General features: G+C 49.0%; 1 protein-coding gene across 3 annotated transcripts in view; it reads left to right on the top strand.

Annotated features, from left to right (window-relative positions):
• The window catches only part of SLC45A4 (solute carrier family 45 member 4), a 98,760-nt gene that overhangs the window by 68,814 nt on the left and 10,037 nt on the right, over nucleotides 1–19,909 (top strand). For all 3 annotated transcript variants that reach the window (XM_044418953.1, XM_044418954.1, XM_044418955.1), the window contains 3 exons: nucleotides 12,323–12,511; nucleotides 15,978–16,157; nucleotides 17,737–18,812. In XM_044418953.1, coding sequence (XP_044274888.1) covers nucleotides 12,323–12,511; nucleotides 15,978–16,157; nucleotides 17,737–18,812 — 1,445 coding nt within the window. The remainder of the gene's footprint in view (nucleotides 1–12,322; nucleotides 12,512–15,977; nucleotides 16,158–17,736; nucleotides 18,813–19,909) is intronic.

The raw sequence follows: 19,909 nt of genomic DNA, 5'->3' as shown, positions 1-19,909 counted from the left end.
TGGGGAAGGCTGATATAGATTGACTTATTAATGTATACAACAAGAAAGAAAAGACCAAGATGGATGTCAGAAGAAACACAACTGCTGAGGATAGGTGAGAAGCAGAGGGTGACAAAAATGAACTCAGACGCCTGCATGCAACTTTTCAGCAATATTTCCTAGAGACAAAAAGAACACTTACAGGGTAAACAGACGAGGACAACAAAACAAAAGACCTCTTCCAGAAGATCCACGAAATTAAAGGGAAATTCAAACCTAGATTAGGACTGCTGAAAGACTAACATGAGAACATACCATAAAAAGAAGGTGAAAACAATATACAGGAAGACTATACAGAATAGATAGAAATATGATAGACTCCTTTGAAGTGGAATCTTTTGAGAAAGAGCCTGCAATACTAGAAAGGAAAGCGAAAGCACTTGGAAGGAATAAAGGGCTCAGAGTAGATAAGATATCAATAGAATTATCCCAAGCTGCAGAAGCTGGATGTGGCCAAATCCAGTAGGTGTATGCCAACAAATATGGAAAACGAAACTATAGCCCACAGACTGAAAATGCTCAGTAGCCATTCCAACCCCATAAAAGGAGATGCGAAGGAGTGCAGAGCAGCTCAAGGACTATTCCACTAATTTCCGCTGCGAGCAAAGTGCTGCTCAAACATATGTTGACTACTGGACGACACCAGTGCATTTCAGAAGAAGATCAGCCTGTGCTTTAGAGACTACAGGACCCGAAGAAGCTATTGGTGGTTCTGAAAGAACTGGGTGTGCTCCGCACGTGATCATCCACCGGTTAGGACAGAATGCAGAGGAACAAAATAGTTTCCTGCAGGCAAGGCCATCAGACAAGGGTGTATTTTAGCTCCCTCTCTGTTCAGTCTGAATCAAGAACATACAGTAAGAACATACAGGAAAACTAGATTAGGAGAAGAGGAAAGAGTGGAGAATGGTGGAGGATATGCCCATTTAAGACATGGCATGCGATATCATATTACTGGCAGAAACCAGCAATGAATTTAAAGGACTCAGGATGAAGGTGAAAGAAGAAAGTACAAAAGAAGGACTGCAGCTGAATATTAAGAGAAAACAAAAATCATGCCTACAGAAGGATTACAGAACTTTATGGTTAACAATTAAGAAATTGAAGTTGTGAACAATTTTGCATACTTTGGCTTAGTCATCAATTCAGAGACACTGCAGTCAAGAAGTTCAAAGACTGTCATTGGAAGGGCAGCAATGAAGAAACTAAAAAAGATCATCACATGTAAGAATATTTCACTGGAGACCAACACCAAGGTAACACCACTGTATTCCCAGTCGCTACGTTTGGATCAGAAAGCTGGCAGGAAGATAATGTATGTATTGGAAAGAAGGCGATGGAGGAGATCTTTGCAAATGCCTTGGAGCAACAGAAAGATGAAAAGTAGGCCCTAGATCAAATCAAGCCAGAACTTTCCCTGGAAGCAAACATGATGAAACGGCTGTTGTTGTACTTCAGGCACATCATGAGAAGGCAAGACTCACTGGAGAAGACAGTCATGCTAGGGAAAGCCAAAGTTGAAGGAAGACCAAATATGAAATGGTTCTATTACATCAAGGAAACCACGGCCTTGAGTTTACAAGGGGAGAGCAGGGCTGTGAAAGACCAGATATTTTGGAGGGCATTCATTCATAGCATTGTCATAAATCAGAGATGACTTGGTGGCTTGGAACATACCACAAAGTCATGGTCATCCCTTAATAATGCTTGGCATAATATGATAGAGAAAGCATTCTTCAGTGGGTTGAAGTTCTGGACCATAAACACTCAGCTGTTTCCCCCAAAGTATTCCTCAGCTGAACTGGAATGAGAACAAAGCAGTTCACCAAGGATATCTATGAAAAACTGTGGAAGACCTCCTCAAGGAGATGCTGTGGCACAGGGAGTTGTAGTCCCCCCCTCCAAGCAAGCCAATGATGAGTTGTTATAATTCAACTTGTTTGGAGAGAGTTGTCATATTGGTTGCTGCTTCTCTAAATATTGCAGTCCTAGGAAACAGGCACCATGAGCCATACCATTTAAGCTTTGTGATTTTCCCCTGCCTCATGAACTTGACAGCTTCTGGAAAATGTTTGCAGTAACATTGCAGCCCCTAGCCAAAAGGCAAGTGCTATTTTGGGCTACATGGATAGAAGTATCCTTTCCAAATCGCATGAATTACTGGCTCCCCTCTGCTCAGCACTGGTAGGCCTCAACTGGAGTACTGCGTCCAGTTCTGGGCACAACCATTTAAGAAAGATGCAGACAAACTGGAAAAGGTTCAAAGGAGGACGACAGGGATGATCAGGGACTATAAACAAAGCCCTTTGGGGAGAGACTGAAAGAATTGGGCATATGTGCCTTGAGGAGACTGAGGGAAGATAGCTTAGCACTCTTCAAGGCTGGCCGAGAAAGACTGGGATCTCTTCCCAGTCATCCCAGAATGCATGATAAGAAAGCTGGACTCAGGGTAACAGGGAGCCGGATTCAGAAAAGCTTCCTAATTGTTAGAGCAGCAGAACAACCAATGACCTTGGGAGGTGTGGGGCTCTCCTCCACTGGAGGAATTCACAGTGCCACTGGACAGCCACTGAACCTGGAATCCAGCACTGAGCAGGGGGCTGGGCCCAGTGGCCTTCTTGCCCCCTTCCAGCTCTGGTATTTTATGATTCCATGATTCTGGAGCTTGCCTTATTAATGTCAGGGTATTGCTTCAAACATGTTTATAGGATAGTTCTTCCAAGCCTTATTGCTTACACCCCTGTTTAATGCTGTTTAGCCTAACCTTTATTGTTTGCTTACATTAAAAACAATGTAGAAAACAGTCCCAACCATGTATACGTAGCCACTCCTCACAGTGAGAGATACTGAGGATGCTATGGAAAGAAATGCAGGGGTCATGCTACCTTTCCATGGCGAGTTTCCTTTTATGTAGGACACTCTGAGCACTCACTGGTTGAAGAATGCATAGCAGTGACGAGTTCAAGTCCTTTACTCCCAGACTCGGGTCAAGTCTTAAGTCTTTACTTTCAAGTCCAAGTAAGTCTCAAGTCATTGCAAGAAAAGTTCAAGTCAAGTCTCTTAAGTCTCAAGAGCCAACTTCAGCAGAAAAAGGGGAGGTGAAGGTGGAGCTTGTGGGGGGGGAGTTGTGACCCCCCAGATGTTCCCATCTGCTGCAACCTTGCTTTGCCTTCCCTTCCCCCATTGCAGCCCCTTCCATCCAATCATGCTCCCACCCCCTTAAAACTCCCTCCCTCCTTCCCTCCACCTCTGCTGTGTTCGTGCCTGCCTTTCAGGAGATCTGATGATCCCTGGAGCGATTTGGTCATAAAAACTGTAGAAATCTCAAGCTGAGTCAAGTCCAAGGTGCTCAACTCGAGTCCGCAACACTGATGCATAGGTCAGGTATTCACATTTGATAAAAGCTTTTGCTTGTTCCAAGTACAAGGTATTGGTAAATAATGTACTGTAGGAGCCCAGGTTCCGCTGCAGGAGAAAAGCATAGGTCACCCTTGTTTCAGGCAGGGCCATACAAATGGAAGATGCCGTTAAATTATTGATGCCCAATTTCTTCTCCCCCCGCCCCACTTTGAAATTCCTGTTTTTGCACCTTCAGGAACAGAAAGGGTATTCCCCAGATTTTTCCAGGAGAGCTCAGAAAAATCATGCTTTGTGGAATATGCCCCTATTCTGCCTTCCTCCTCCTCCTCCTCCTCCTCCTCATTCAGAGTAATTTGTGGTTTCCTATGCTTTCTAACCCAGTTCATTGATCTTAAGAAAAGCCATGCTGGATCAGACCTGCTAGCCACTGACAGTTTTCTCCTCCATGAATTTGTCCAAAGCCCTTGCAAATTGTTCAGCTTGGGGGCTATCACTACACTTGTGGTTGTGAATTCCACAGTTTGTGCCCAGCATGAAGAAATGCTTCCTTTGATCTGTCCTGAATCTCCCACCAATCGGCTTCATGGGTTGGACCCCAGGTTTTATTTATGTGTTCCGTATGGCACAGCAGAATACGGCATCATTGCATAAAAATTCACAAACCAATTTTTAATGTGTGTAAAATGCAAAACACCAACACAATGAATTTACTTAAAAACACGCAATATGAATAATGGATAAGATTGTAGATAAAATTATGTATGAGCAGTTACTAGACTGGCTAGACCTATGGATATCTAGATCATTTAGCCATTGGACAGCAGTGCCCTCGAGATGATGTAAATCTTGCAGGGTACCAGGAAACCCAAGGGATGTGAGAGAGTGTGCGGAACATTCCGGCAGTCACAAACAGGATCCACGGCCACATTGGACCCCAGGTTACAGTGCCCAAGGACCCCAGCAGGAAACAATGCTTTCTGTGAAGCCCACAGCACTTTTCTCCCTGTGAGTCAGCTCACCCTTCCCAGCTGCTGATTCTTCCAGCCCACCCTCCCTTTCAAACAGGTAAACTTCTTTGGTCAGGTGGAATTGACTGGCTGATTTTGAGCTTGATACAAGCTGGCCCTGAACTTTAAGAGGGAGCTACAGGTTGCCTTGTATTGGGAGAAAACTGGAGAAGCTTCTTTGCTGAGCCCTTATCATTCCAAATGTGAAACTTTATGAATACAGCTTTTCTGCTCCAGCTACTCCACTAAAAGCAGAAGCCTCCAAGATAGGAAAGGCGTCATTTCACCATTGTGTGTGTTTCATCACACAAACAGGCTCTGGCATTCTGAGCAAGTTACGGCAATTTCCACTCCTAAGCCTGTCGGGAGCAGGAGTAAGGCAGCTGGATGGTCACACAGGGTGTGTGTCTGTCGCAAGGACACCTGTAGAGAGAAGATACACCCTGAGCAAACGCTGCAATTACACTGTGCAACTGAAACACTTCCGTGATGGGGCTGCTTTCCACAAAAGGGGTGTAGTCAAAGACAGGTCAATTCTTTCCTTTGATTGGTATCTCAGTGGATTTAGAGCAAATTCACCTTTCACACGGCGCCCAGGCATTCTGCAAGTCACATACCTGTGGAAATACGGTTGGTGGAGTCAGGTTTTCCTTCTCTGTGTCTATACAAAGCAAGCATCGGCTGTGCTTGACCCTCTTACTGCTGCTGGACTGCAGGCTGTTAATGGTGAGAACTGCAGTCAAACAACATCCAAGGGCCATATATATGGCCATATATGGCCTACCCCTGATATGGAGGCAGGAGGAGTGGAAGACAAACAGCCCAAGGTCTTGAGACTTGGCCAAGCTTGTACAGATGTGGACAGATCCCTGAATTGCCCCTGAGGGCTTTCTTTGGATTTCATGGTGGTGGGCCATTTCACAATTAAATAAGAAGCTTCCAGGACAGTTTGCAAAGCAATGCAAATCAGATTTTTGAAAGACATATTGATACCAAAGCTCAATTAAAATGCACCAATTACAAAAGAGCAGCTAAAAGTTATTTTTCTGGACTATTACAGATATGATCTTTATCTAGTTCTGGGATGACAGCAAGGTGCTTGCTAATTTTTCCCAGTAGGACCACTCCAAGTCCAACTGCCACCACTGAAAAGACCCCCTTCCCAGTAACCACCTTCCCAGTAAGGTTCTGCTCCTTAGACTGCCTGCACTGGTGATAACAGGAGAGCTGCGGACTCAGGGAGGGGAAAGGACTGGGTTATTTTGAATGATGGAGAGGGGAGTGATGTAGCTGTGTTTTGCCCGAACTGGGTTTGTCAAAAAGATCCTTCCCACCCCTCTTAACCCCGTTTTAGGAATAGGCTTTCTCCGCTGGTCTCCACATGGAAACTTCAGCCCTCCTTATGGCATTTGGCTCATCTTCCTCTGAATGGGCCAACTTCCTCATCACCAGCACCACTCATTTTCGGTAACAGGCATAGCAAATGCCTCTCACTGTTCTGGGGGAGAACACCCTACAGAAAGTCGGGCTCCCTGCATAGAGAGGAACAGTTTCCTTTGGGCAGGAAAATGAAAACTCCACGTCTTTTAAGCAGAAAAGCCCACAGCCTTTTCTCCATGCTAGACTCTTGCTCTGGGCAGACCTGGCTTTTCCTCGCCTCCCGGCCCCTACGGAGCTTATCGCAAAATGAATATTGAATGTGCCATGTGATAAGCAAGTTCCCCCTTGGAGCTCATGACCTTGCTTGTTGGGAAGACTTGTGCTAACAATTTCCTGTGAACTGCAGGCGCTTTGGGTCCCACTATTGTTGGCAAGTTGTTGGTCTGGCTTGTGGTTTTTCTTTTTTTTGTCCGGGGGGGCGGGGGGAAGAGAACAAACAAAACTTATTTACTGTAGGCCCATGTCCTGTTTGTTTGTAGCTTGCTGGGAATTGCCATTTTGCCTGAGTCTCAGCAGGAGCAGTTGCTGCAAACAAATGAAATTGTTTTCTATTGATTTGTGTGGGACGTCAAAGCTTTGTGCAAAGCAGGTTTTAAAAAGAGTACAATCAGCTTTGCTTATCAAGGGTGCTTTTTGGGTGACCTGTTTTCCCAGAATGTTTTCCAGCACTTCCTAAATAAATTCCAATGGGAGCATTTCTCTTCACTTCTCCTTGCTCAAGAAATTAACAGCGTGGGGTGGGGGGGGGGGGAGGCAAGGAAAGCAGCATCGCTCAGCCCAAGTTCATGGAAGCGAACTCTGACAATTTGTTCTTTTCTGTCCTTCCTGATTATCCATTTGGAATATAAATGGCGAATGGAGAAGCTGTTAGGATGCAGTTCTTTGAGTCTTCGGGTTGCTACAAGGGGTGCCTGCAGAGACAGAGCCGCGGTGTGAGAGTTCCCCCTCTGGCTTCCAGCTGCTCTCGGTACACTCTTCCTCGTGTTTCCCCTCACAGTCAAGTCGGCGCTCTGCGCCTGCTGAGCATTAAGCCTCTAATAACTTCCCTCTTGTGCATGGATGGTGCTACTCGGCTCTCTAAGGAGAATGCGTTTGTTTGTAGGACGGTGTAAAACTCCTTGTGCATGTATCGGAGATATCCAATTAATATGATTAAGCTGAGAATTCAGAAGACCTCCATGGGAGCAATGCGTTTGCTGCACGGACGCGTTCGGGTATAAGCCTCCAAGGGAGGAGCATTTCCAGGGAGGGGACCAGTGTAGAGAAGGCCCGGCTCTTTCTTCCACCCCCTTGTCCTCAGAGGGTCCATTGGAGGACAAGAAGCAGATGTTCTTGGATGCCTCGGGGCAGGTTTTTTTTAATACAGGCACGGTGCTTAGGGTTAGTTAAAACGGGTGGGAACCCCAGTGCTGTGCCCCCAGCCTGGAAAATTCACACACACCGTCTTACTTGCTGCCCGTATTCCTATACTGCCCCATATCCAAAGCTCTCTGAGCAGTTTGCGGTATATGCAGAGCTGGAGCCAGGCTCTTCTTAGCACGGGTACCACTGCAGGCTTTTAGAAACATGAGTGCCGCAGGTGAGGATTCTTGGGAAAGGATGGTGCATTGAGTGCTTGCAGGGGCATTTGCAATTCTGCCTGAACAGACCTGCCAGAAGAAGTTTCCCTACCCATGAATGGAGTCGAGGGCAGAGGTCATCACCAATGCATACTTTGAGCTTCAGGACCACTTACTTCATTGATATTGATCAATGTACTTGATCATTGATCAATCAGTACTTCATTGATCAAGGTGAAAAGGACCAAATGTTATCAGGACACAAATATAAGCTGCTTCTTCACTGGAGGAATGATCCAGTTCCCTTTACCGCAACCTCGGGTGATGCCACATTGGGCTGGCTATATGAGAAGGGGGTCCTTCTCCCCACACACCCCCAACAAGGAGGTTGTTAGATATTGAGCATGGCAAAATGTGGCATGTTCCACAATAAAAAGGGGGGGTCCCCTTGCCTTTATGTATTTTGATCATCAGGTGCAAAGGTCTGTTGGGATTGGTAGCATGATGGGATGCATTTGGGTTTTACAGGATTTCAGGCAGTCCTGGGGTCACACAACGAACCCTCTCTTTACTGTACATGTAAAGATCCATTTGTTGTTGTTGTTGTTAGTTGTGAAGTTGTGCCCATGCAACCCCCTGGACAACATTCCTCCAGGTCTTCCTGTCCTCCACCATCCCCCAGAGCTCACACCCACTGCTTCAGTGACTCCATCCAGCCACCTCATCCTCTGCCGTCCCCTTCTTCTTTTGCTGTCAATTGTTCCCAGCACTAGGCTTTTCTTTGGAACCCCTTAAATTGGGGACCGACAACCTCTTGCAGGACACAGTTCAGTGCTGGACAGCAGGAAGGCAAAAGTGCAAACCATCCAAACTACCAGCCCAATTTGGCTTCAGGCTCTCACTGCCCATTACTAAGCCTTGGAAGAGGCATTTCCACCTTTCAGAATGGAAGAAGTCATCTGGAAAAGCTGGAAAACCACTGCACAAGAAGAGGCATGGCTTTCTGGGGCCACAGGCCTGAGGCTCCGTGCCCCTACCATAAATCCTCACCTAGGCTTAAAACTGTTTTGAGCCGGGCAAGCAAAAGCAACTTTCTCCAAGGTGCTCAGCTTTAACATCCTGCAGTAATAGAATGCAGGTGTTTGCACTGGGCTTATAATATTTCAAAGAGCGGAGTTCTTTTTCATCAGCACCCCAGTGCCTTTTGCTGCCCTTACAAGTGTTTTCCTTCACACAGCATGTGAGAACCTACGAAACCAGTGGTGTCCGGGCTCATGCACGCACTGCCAGATTCCATGCTGCAACAGTGCAGATTCTTTAGCTGAAGCTAAGGAAGTTAATGCAAGTAATGCGTTGGGTTTTATGGCAAATCCACTTGCTTATGCATCCAGAGGGACCCGCCGCCACAAAATAATGCTTACCCTTGCATACTAGCGGATATTCCCCTTCTCTCCTTCCATCTACTGTTTAACTTGCTTATTAAACAGTCTGTACCAATTTAGAAATGCAGAAGTCGACAAGCTGTTTGAAGCAGGAGTTCTTCAGTTGCTGAACCGGCCCAACTGGCAGTTGATAAAATTGCCCCCGGCATCAAATCTACACTCGAGAGAGCTGCCCCTCTGTTTTCCTTCCTGTCTTTCCTGCTAAATGTTACTGAAAATTAAGATATTCTTCAAGAATTCAAGCTAGGGTGTTCTACTATGTAGCAATGTTGCCTGGAGCATTATTTGGTAGAAAGGTCAAATACGAAATTAACACACGCAAAAACTGCAGTCCTTCCCAACGTCCATGATCCAGTCAAATCATCTGTTGTTGGGCATAGAAACTGGCGTCCAAAAGTCAGTCATCACTTCTTAAAACATGTTCCTGGCCCTCAGGATGACACACGAGAACATGTGAGCAGAGACTCAGAAACAGGCGGTGGGGTCAAGGAGAGAAATGAAGGTGCTTCTCCCCGTCCCACACGACCACTGCTGCTTCTACATTCTGGGCCCTCCTAAAGGTTCTTGTGCCGGTCCATTAGCTCTCTTGGGCTGCTGAGGCATTGTATGAATGGCAGGCAAGTCTTGAATGGGTGAGCTTCGCCCAGTAAAACCATTCATATTTTCTCTTGCACGATTCAGTGCGCTTGCCAAGATGGTTCTGTGGGTGCCCCACTCTGACTGTGAGTGTTACACAAATACACAAATGCTACGGGGCACTTCGGAAAGTTCAGCTAATTATCTCACGGAACAAGTCTGAAGGAAGGTCCCTATTCATCCCAACTTTACCCATACTTCATTTTTCTCTGAACCGCTGCTTAGATTTGATGCCAAGCATGCAGTAGAAATCTTAAAAACTTGTTGAGCATGGCTGCAAAATCAAACCCTAGTTATAATCTGATGTATCTTTGGAAAGGGGATGCTTTTCCTTCCACGGGGTTTTGAAGATTGACCTTGGTTGCTTGATTGCTAATTGGTACCTCTCAGGTGGATGATTTAAAATGTTACATTAAGAATTGCTATATAAAAAGAGCAGTCCTTTGAAAAACTCCCCCTGGAGCAGTTACCCTTCCTCTGGCACCATCTAGAGGCTGCAGGCTTGCATTACTGAACAGCTCAGATGTTTTTCTCTGTGATACAGAAAAGGCAAGTTGGTATTCCATACCCACCAAATTGGAGAGCCGGCATCTCAATATCTATCCATTGTCTTTATAAATTGCACTAATCTATGAAGGGTCATTCTTTAATGTCAACCATTCCCCTAACTATGCAGCAGTAAAAAATCCCAACGCAGCAATATGTGCGGAATTGGGGCTGGGGGCAGGGAATCTGCCAGGTTATCTTCGCTCAGCTCCCCAGGTGCTACGAGCTCACTTTCTGTCTGCCCGAAGGCACTCGCACGGGGTGTCCATGTGGGCGCCCAGCAGGAAGCGTGTCCAGCTGGTGCATCGGTACAGCCAGCCAGGCCGGCTGCCACACGCTGCCCCCATGCCTGCTGCACGTGCAGAGTCCTGTTTCCACGCATGGGACTTGCCGGCTTTGCATACTTAGTGGGAGATTCCACAAGGATCTTAGCAGATTCCACAAAGGTCTTTGCATCGGTATTCTAGGCGGCAATGCCAGTGTGTGTGGGGGGGGGGTCCCCCTTTGGAGAAGAAAGAACCCCAGAAACTCAGGGCATTTTGTAAGGTTTGCCTTATTTGCAAGTATGCAAGCAGAACCAGGTAGAAGATGTATTGTCCTGCCTCCAGGCCCAAGGTGAGGCCCCGCATCCCACAGGTGGCTTCAGGTTTTTCCGGGCTTCTCAAAACACGCACTTGTCTCACGGGACATCAAGGGCAACAGGTCATCCAGCCCCCACATGGCTTCTGCGGGGGGTGGGAGAGTTAATTTTCCTGGCTAAGCCACTCTGAGAACGCATGGTTTGTTCCAGGGGTTTTTGACCCATGATGAGTAAAGCAGTGTGAGGTTGGAAGCCGCTCTGGAGCCGCTCAGCAAGAGGTGCAGAAAGCCCCACCCCTCCGTTTTGCAATCTGTCCCCTCTGCCTGTGCCAAAGCAGCGCTTCAGAAAGATGGTTTCTCATCCCTCAGTTTTGTTTTTCACAGCTTCAGAAAACACAGGTAGGGTCATGTTTAGGTGAGCATCTACAGCGCTCTGATTCAAGGTGCAGCTGCATGCAGGTTGATTTGTGCGTGATGGCCAAGAACCACGTGCTTACCTGTCCCTGGGAAAGCACAGGTAAAGGGGAAAAAACAGAAAGAAGGTGCACAAAATGAGAGAGGAACATTATCCCCCTGTTGACGATGTATTCCTCTTGATCTCAAGTGCTGGAATGACTGTTCTGCACCTTTTCAGCATTTCCCAAATTCTGCAGCTATTTCAGAAAAACATCAGTCCCCGCCCCCACGCACTTTTGGAACAGTCACAGTCACGGCAGGTGCCCATATGTATCTGTGCCCCCACAAGCTTTGTTTCCCATTTTTGCCAATCAGGGATCAGCGGAGGAACATGCTTCCCCAGGAGTAAAGCCTTTGTGAGCAGCACTCAGGATTTTCTCAAGGGGCATGGCTCTTTTCCTCGTCCTTGTTTCACGAGCTCTGCTTCCAGACCCTTAAAATACATAGCCACTGCATGCTCTGCTTGTGCATTTCTTGTTCTGTGGTAGGTCAGACTGCCTCTTCCAAAGGCAAACAGGAGCTCTGCCCCTTGAAAAGAAGGCTTCTCAGAATGCCATGGTGGAAGCTTCAATTTCTTCCAGCACCAAAGTGCATGGATGTGTCCTGGTGTATCATGGATAATGAAAACCGTTCTGGAATAAAGTGTAGTTTCAAATCCTTGTCTTGTTGGCTAAGTAGTTTTAAAGAAGCCATGATATGGATGGAATGGTTTGCTGATGCTTCGGAGCTCCTCCTTAGGGTTGCAAAAGAGGAGGGAAAAGAAAAGGGGAGTGCCCATGATCTGTTCAGGCTCATTCATGTAGTAGGAAAGCACAGATTCTTGTCGCATCTGAACAACGCTAGTCCCCTGCAGAGGAAGGCAGGACGCACTCCAACGGAGCCAAGCTCAAGGAACCCAGGTTCCATTTGGATGCCAGGAAGCACTTCCTGACAGTCAGGACCCCAAGGGTGTGGAATGGGCTTCCACGGGAGGTCGTTGAGGCCCCATCAGTGCGGGTGTTCAAGGATAGGCTGGACGTCCACATGGTGGGCATGTCTTGAGCGGAGCCGGCTGGATTTGGGATCAGACTAGATGGCCTGGGAGACCCCTTCTGGCTTGCTCTGTTTCTATGTTTTGCGGGGAACAGAAATCACTGTACATCAACAAACTACTTAATTTGTAACCACTTTAGTTGGATTGATTTCTATGAGGTTGAAGTTGACCTTCTTCCAAAATGCAATCAATATAACTCTCTTCCATTGCCTCTCTCTCTTCTAGGTCTTCCTGAACAGTACTACAGCCTCACGTGGTTCCTTAGTCCAATCCTGGGCCTGATCTTCACTCCTTTAATTGGTTCAGCCAGCGACCGCTGCACTCTTAGCTGGGGCCGGCGCCGACCTTTTATTCTTGCCCTCTGCATCGGTGTTCTCTTTGGAGTTGCCCTTTTCTTAAATGGTTCCATTATAGGTAAGTGAACACTGGGTGTGGGAGAGCTGCTCGGGTACCTTCACTGTCTGCTTCTTGTGCCGGGAAGCAGGATCGGATCACACCGAGCAGCTGTGTAGAAGTCGACCATGCTTAACTATTCTGGGAGGATGCCTAGAATTCTGCTTTCAAGTACCTGAATTCTGTGACTGATTAATCTGCAGAAAGCAGGATTGTTGGGTTTACAAGCTGTAACTGTCCTGTGGCTTTTCTAATGTGTTGACAATGCTTGCTTTAATATACGGTGAGGGTGAAACTTGAATGCCAGAGACCACCATCTGTTTTAGGATTAGGGACTGGAATGTGGCCCCTTTGGGCTGATTGATGGCCTACACATTTTGAGGTGTACATCTGAGAATTGTCAGAATGATGGAGCTGTAATCCAGCACATCAGGAAGGCACCTGGTTAGAGAAGGGTGACCTAAGATTCTTTCAGTGGATGCCTCAAACTGTAAGGTACAACAGGTGTGTTTTGAAAATGTGTGCACTGTTCAGCTATGGCTTCAACTTCGGGACCATTTGGTGGTTCATGTGGCTTTGCCTCTGCATAGTGTGTGGAACAACTGTCAGGATCTCATCCAGAAACCCTGTTCCTTTTATCATTAAGTGCCTTGCATCCTTGAAGACTAGCATTCCCCGTTTATCTTACAAGAGAAGCTCAATAAGTTGAATCCTGGAAAACTAAGCTCTGCTTTGTTGGGAGCCAACATTCCCGTTCTCCATGATAATGATTTTAGGCAGCGCTTCTCCCTGCCACTTTCCCACGGCTGTTCAACTGTGGATGCTTGTAGAAGTATCCACAAGCCTCGAGTGAATGACCATGAAGAGTTTTCACCAGGGACCTTTAAAACCCAGAGTGCCCCATCTTTAATGTGTACAAAAATGGAATTTGGACCAGTTATAGCTGATTTCAGATAACCACATTTTTGTGCAAAAGAAAACAGCTTTGCCTTTTCCAGCATGAGATATTTAATGTTCTTTATGAGATATCTGTGCCTGTCCACACCCAAATAGGAAGGCAGCCTCCCGCTTAGAAGGAGCTGGGTTTTGTTGCTTGGGCGTGCCAGCCTCCTAGAATACCTGGGGAAAGATTTCGGACCATATGGGCTAATAACAGCTGATGCGCTCTGTACATTGCTATTGTTCAACCGTCATCCAGCGTACAAGTATTGATATTCCTTAGCTCATTTTACTCTCACAGTCTGTCTAAGCCTGGTTAGGCATCAGTGGCACAGCCTTCCTGGTTCAGCAAGTTCTGAGTTTTTGGCACAGGGACAAGTGCCATCCTTAAGAGTTTCCTCCCTGTCTTCCTAAGCCACTGTTTCCCTGTGAGTAGGATCGAATTATGATTTCCACTCCTGCTTTGGAGAGAACACCTATTTCCGTCTTTCCTTCCGTCCTTCCTTCCGTCCTTCCTTCCCGGTATATTGCTTAATATGGTAAATTCACGAACTAGTTTCCAAATAGCAGTATTAAAATGACACCTTAAAATACACTACTAAGTGTATTAAGTGTGATGTAGTGATTAAGAGTGTGGGACAGGGACTCGGCTGATCTGGGTTCTAGTCCCCACTCAGCCCTGGAGCTCGCTGGGTGATGTTGGGCCCATCACGGACTCTTCACTGGGTTATTGTTGTTAGGATAAGATGAACAGGAGGAGCAGGGAAATTATGTAAGCCCCCTTGTGTTCCTCAGAAGGTAAAAGATGGGGCATACATATAATAAATAAATAAATAAATAAGAATACACTCGGTTACTTAAAACACAGTTTGCCACGTGGTTGTCCTGGGGAAACTGGTTAGTTTGTGAAACCAGGACCAGCTCTTGCCTCTAGCTGAGCAGCTGTGGGAGAGGCGGAAGGCTTGAGGGGTGCTGAGCAGCTTGGCCCTTGTTCACACGCCAGCCAGCCTGCCTTTGCTTATCGGGCCAGAAACGTGACATCTGAACACTCAGCCATGCAGAGCCGGGTGCCCGCGTCGCAGCCTGGCCACAGCGCTGCCGCGGCACATGCGCCCGCCCCCCTGCTGTGAGGCCGCCGTGCCGCTGCCCACCTCTGCCCTGGCCTCGTCTCTTTCCCATTCGGAGCAGCTGCCATGTCTATGGCCACGGGGCTGGGGGGGGGGGCTGCCATTGCGAGCACACCTCCCGGTTGAAGTGAGCGCTGCCAGCATCGTATCAGCAGGAGCTGAAACGAATCCAGCCAGCTCTTGGCATGGGAAAACTGTAGGAACCTGTTCACAGGGAAATGCTTCCTGTTGTGCTCTGATTTCCCTTTAATGCATATCTGGCAAACACATCCTGTTTCCAGCGTTTTTTTGGAGAGGGAGGGAAGGGACCGTCTGTTTCGCTTTTCCTTGCCCGGTTCCTCGAGCGTGCCCCGCGGGCAGCGGGAGATCGTGGCATGGGCTGGACGTTGTTTATCAAACTACTAAATGGGGAAGAATACGTTTTTTCTTACCCTGTCAGCATTTGGGGAAACTGTTGCAGCTGGGAATTTACCATCTTTGGGAATTCAGCCTGAGACTAATTCCATAGTCGTGTGTCCCTGGGAGAAGCAACATTTCCACCCCTTCTGTGCCATTAGAGGCCTGTGGACCCGAGCGGGCTCTCATTTTCTAATCTGCAGAATGTTCTGGGGAAACTGTTGAAGGGAACTGCGTTGTGCAAATGAAGTTGCCTTTTCTCAAGCCGTTTTGTCTGTGCGCCTCCCACGCTGTTTGGTTGGCACTTGCAGGGCTCCCGGCAGGTTCTCCCAGCTGGGCATGGGGTTGCCAGAGATTAAATCCCCGGCCCCGGCTTGCAACATCCATACTCCGCATGGCTCCATCGTCACTCCTCCGTGGGCCCATCACTTCACAATGAATGTACGGAGCTGCACAATTGGATTGGTCTGGTGGTTCAGATAATGGGGGCATCGGTCAAAGGACAGAATTTGCAGGGCTTTGCCTGCACTCAAAGACCCCTGAATGCCCCCATTCTGATCTGCAGCACCTGTTTTTTAAAGTGTTCATCTCTGGAATATGATTCTAGTCACGCAGACTTCAGTATTTCCTCCTTCCTTTTGTTTTTTTTCCAACGCATGTTTTCACAAGTTGTGTAATCCTTTTTTTTTTTTAACTGTAGCTTACCTTAACTGACCTCTGTAACCTCTCCCATGTCAGCATATCTGAAAAAGGAGGCTTAACCAGCACTGTGTAAGGCAACAGGAACATCAATCTTATGCATATTTAGGCAGGAAAAAGGTCCGATACCTCCCGGCACTCCCCAGCCAGCCAGGTTTAGGCCTGGCTCTAGCATGGTTCGGGCTGCCGGGTCCAGAGGGCCACTTAAGAGTCTGAGGAGCGCTGCGGCAGCCGTCTTGGCAACCCATCTGCTGTGGTGACCTGCCGTGTTTGGGGGTATCCGCTGCAAGAGAGACACTCCCTCCTGTTTCGTTCTCCCCTGCCAGGCCTCGCCATCGGCGACGTCCCGGATAAGCAGCCCATTGGCATCGTCCTCACCGTGCTGGGTGTGGTGGTCTTGGATTTCTGCGCCGACGCCACAGAGGGGCCGATCCGAGCCTATTTGCTGGATGTGGTGGACAGCGAGGAGCAGGACATGGCGCTCAACATCCACGCCTTCTCAGCCGGTACGCCCGTCCGCGTCCGCATTACTTTTTCCGCCGGAGTGGTGTCGGGTGGCCCGGCAAATCAAAATCGGAAACTTTGGTTTGGCAGAACATCTTGCTTTGGCAAAGCTATGATGTAAGATAATCTGATTATGATTTAGCAAGACCGTATGGTTCAGGATTTTTTGCTGTCCCCTGGAGAGGCCGTTGTCCTAAACGTTGGACAACGGCGCAGGTACAGAAAGAAAGATGCTGGAAATGGTTTGGTTCTGTAGTTGGATGCTGAAACCATAATTCTGGTTTTAAATCAGCCTGAGAACCTGCCTTGGTGTGAAGTGAGCCAGTGGGTATTTTCTGTACCCACTTCTCACTCGGTTTGCAGCTGTCCCAGGAGGGGTTTTTGTTTGTGTTTCTTGTTTTTAAGCAACCGCTCCTTGCTTGGAAAGATGTGTACGACGCTGCATTGCTACACTGTGGGAACATCGAGCATCTTGGGTAACTTGGGATCTGCATGCAGGTTTAGTGTGGGTGACTGGAAAAAGGAGCTGGAATTCGCGGGAATGAGGCAAGCTGGAGGTCTGGCACATTAGGCCAGGAAACCGTGTGGCCCAGGCCTCCCCAGGCCAGCCCCGGCCGGAAGCAGAAGCCGCCGGAGCCCGATAGGGTTGTCCAGGTGCACCAAGGAGAGAAGTTACCTCAGAGGTTTTCCGCCTGGCAGAGCAACACACACCACACCTCCCACACCGGTATCCCCCAGGAGGTTTGCGCTGTACTCCCTTCAGCCCAGCCAGCACTGCCACTGGCCAGGAATGCTGGGAGTTGTAATCCAAGGCACCTGGCGGTAAGCAAACGGCTGACCACGACCGAGCGGCCATTTGCAGAAACTCAGGTCTGGCTGCAAGTGCCACGTCAAAAGTGCGTGGTCTTGTGACCAGTGTGGGGGAGGCCCTGCGCAAATGGGACGAGTCCCGGCGAGGCGAGTGACCCCTGGCCAAGCGCAGGTGGAGGCGTCCCTCTGTGGAGCGTGTTCTGAGTGAGTTTGACCAGCAGAGAGGGACCAGAACTCACCTGTCTCGTCCGGCGGCAAAGCCCACGCGGCTCGGAATGATGGGCCCCGCTGCAGTCCAGCACCTGCGGAGGGAACTGGTCTGGGGAAGCGGGCTTAGGGCGTAGGAGCAGGACCGGGAAAGCCAAGCTCCTCCGTGCAGATCACTGTGTGGCTGTGGGCAGGCTATTCTCCCCCAGCCTGGGTAGGACGAATGAGCTGGGAGAGGCTCCCCTGCTGCGTTGAGCTGTGTGGAGACAGGGCAGGACACCGGTGGAATAAGATGGCCGTGCTGCTGCTCTTGGCCAGTTCCTAGGTCTGTGGTGGCATGAAAAAGAAGCCTCAAAGGCCACGGCGCTCGGCAGTGAGCGTGCAGCCCCGGCCACGGTATTCCCCTCCAGGGACCAAGAAGACTGCTCGGTGAAGGTGCTTGGATAGAAAAAGGGGCCCATATTTGGTGGGACCGTCATGTGGGAGGGCCGTCCGTTCCCTTTAATGCCTTCCAGGCCATCAGACACAGCAGGACATTCATCGCGCTGTCCTTCTCTTCCTTAGGCCTCGGAGGAGCCATTGGCTACATGTTGGGGGGCCTAGACTGGATGCAGACCTTCTTAGGAAACCTCTTCCAATCCCAAGAGCAGGTGCTCTTCTTCTTCGCAGCTGTTATTTTCTCCGTCTCTGTCATCCTGCACCTCTGCAGCATTGAAGAAGAGCAATACAACCCTCAGCAGGACCGGATGGAGGATGAAGCAGACGCCCTGTCCAACATGAAGCTGGGCAGCAGCCTTCCACCACTGCATCGGCTGAACGTCATCAGCGAGGAAGACCCTTATGGGAACTCCATGTTTCCAGATGAGGTTCAGTCTGAGCAGGACCTCAACATGGAGTTCCTCGAGGTGGACATTGTGCGAAGCAAGAGCGATTCTGTCCTGCACATGCCGGATGCTACCCTAGAAATGGAATCTGAGCTGCTTTTCCTCCATGACATTGAGCCTTCCATTTTTCAGGACTCTTCTTACCCAAACACCCCTCACAACACCAGCCAGGAACTCATGAAGTCCAAATTCAACCGCCTGTCTGCTTTCCTCAGGGAAAACGAGAAAGAGGAGGAGATGTTACTTGATAATCACTTGAACGAGGCCAAAGTCCCAAACACCAATGGCTCCCTACCAAAAGATCTCCTGAACGGACACGCTCGGATCGGCATGAAGCAGTCGAGCACCTCAAACTCCATGCGTAGGCGAAGGCACATGTTCTACCGCCAGCCCTCGTACACGTTCTCCTACTATGGCAAGATCGGCTCTCACCGCTACCGCTTCCGGCGGGCCAATGCCATTGTCTTGATTAAGTCCTCCCGGAGCATGAACGATATCTATGATATGCAGAAGAGACAACGGCAGAGATACCGGCACCGGAACCAGAGCGGTGCAACCAACTCCAGCGGGGACACGGAGAGCGAAGAAGGAGAGACAGAAACCACCGTCAGACTGCTGTGGCTGTCCATGCTGAAGATGCCCAAGGAGCTGCTGCGACTGTGTGTCTGCCACCTCTTGACCTGGTTTTCGATCATCGCTGAAGCCGTTTTCTACACCGACTTCATGGGGCAGGTCATCTTTCACGGTGACCCCAAGGTAAATGTGACGCGTGTGTCACCGGCGGCATCGCAGGCAGGCGGAAGGGGGCAGGCAGGAAAGCTGCGGCGTGCCTGGCGTGGAGCTCTCTGCCTCTCAGTTCAAACTGCGGGTCCTTGTTTTCTGCACTGCCCTCCACCCGCTTGGGCAAGTAGATGCAAAGAGGGGTGGAGAAGCACAGCACGACCAGAGCCGAGAGGCAGCTGAAGTGATTTGCTTGAGAAGAGATCCGCTGGCAGGCCACTGGCGTGAGCACGCAAGCGTGTCTCCAGAAACAGCAGGCAGACGCTCCTACTGCAGATACGTTTAGCTTGCAGGGTAAGGGAGACGATCGTACTCCTCCTCTCTATCTAGACACTTGGAGGGGGTGTTGTAGGAAATCCGTTACCGCCTCAGGAGATGCTGACATTCCTGGAACCCAGGGCAGAAGAGAGAGGCGGCGGCAGTACCTGGGCTGCACCTGGGCTGCTGTCTGAATCCCTGCCCAGCAGCCCGGTGAAAAAGAACCAGAACCGTTGTTGCCCAGCTCGGTCCCAGATAGCCATGTCCACCTCGGATCTGGTGCCACGGCACATTCAGCCCAAATGGATGGCCCTTTTCCCTTGCCCTGCAAGCATCCCACTGTTCCTGCTCAGATACCTCACTCACGCCATCTGGCCAATTAGCACCCCGTCTGCAAAGCGTCCAGCTGGGTCTGCGGCGCATGTCCCCGTGGTCAAGACCCTTCCGAAATGACGGGGTCAGAAGGCATGGCATCTATCTCAGTCCGATTTAACGGGTTCTCGGGTAGTAAGTCGATAGGTAAAGTTATTCACGAAAGCCCAGGAAAAAAGCATGCATTCGAGCAAATAAATGCCCATCTCATATTCTGCACCCCCCCCCACCCCCGTGAACGAACGCAGCCAAACTAGCACTGCTGTAAAGAAAATTGCCAGAGTAGCTACTAAGACTCATTTACTCCTCCCTTGCCCAGTGGTGGGTGGAAAGTCATCTCTAAGATGCAGGTGGAAAAGCAGTGGTGGAAGGTCGGTTCTTCCTTCGTTGTGCTGGAAGAAGCTGATATTTGTTGCCTTCCCTTTTTTAGTCAGCCTTTTCAA

This window comes from Varanus komodoensis, unplaced genomic scaffold, assembly GCF_004798865.1.
Source record: "Varanus komodoensis strain SLA01 unplaced genomic scaffold, ASM479886v1 scaffold95, whole genome shotgun sequence".
NCBI classification, from domain to species: domain Eukaryota; kingdom Metazoa; phylum Chordata; class Lepidosauria; order Squamata; family Varanidae; genus Varanus; species Varanus komodoensis.
The sequence above is the reverse complement of the archived record's forward strand: the minus strand, read 5'-3'. Positions and strand labels throughout refer to the sequence as shown.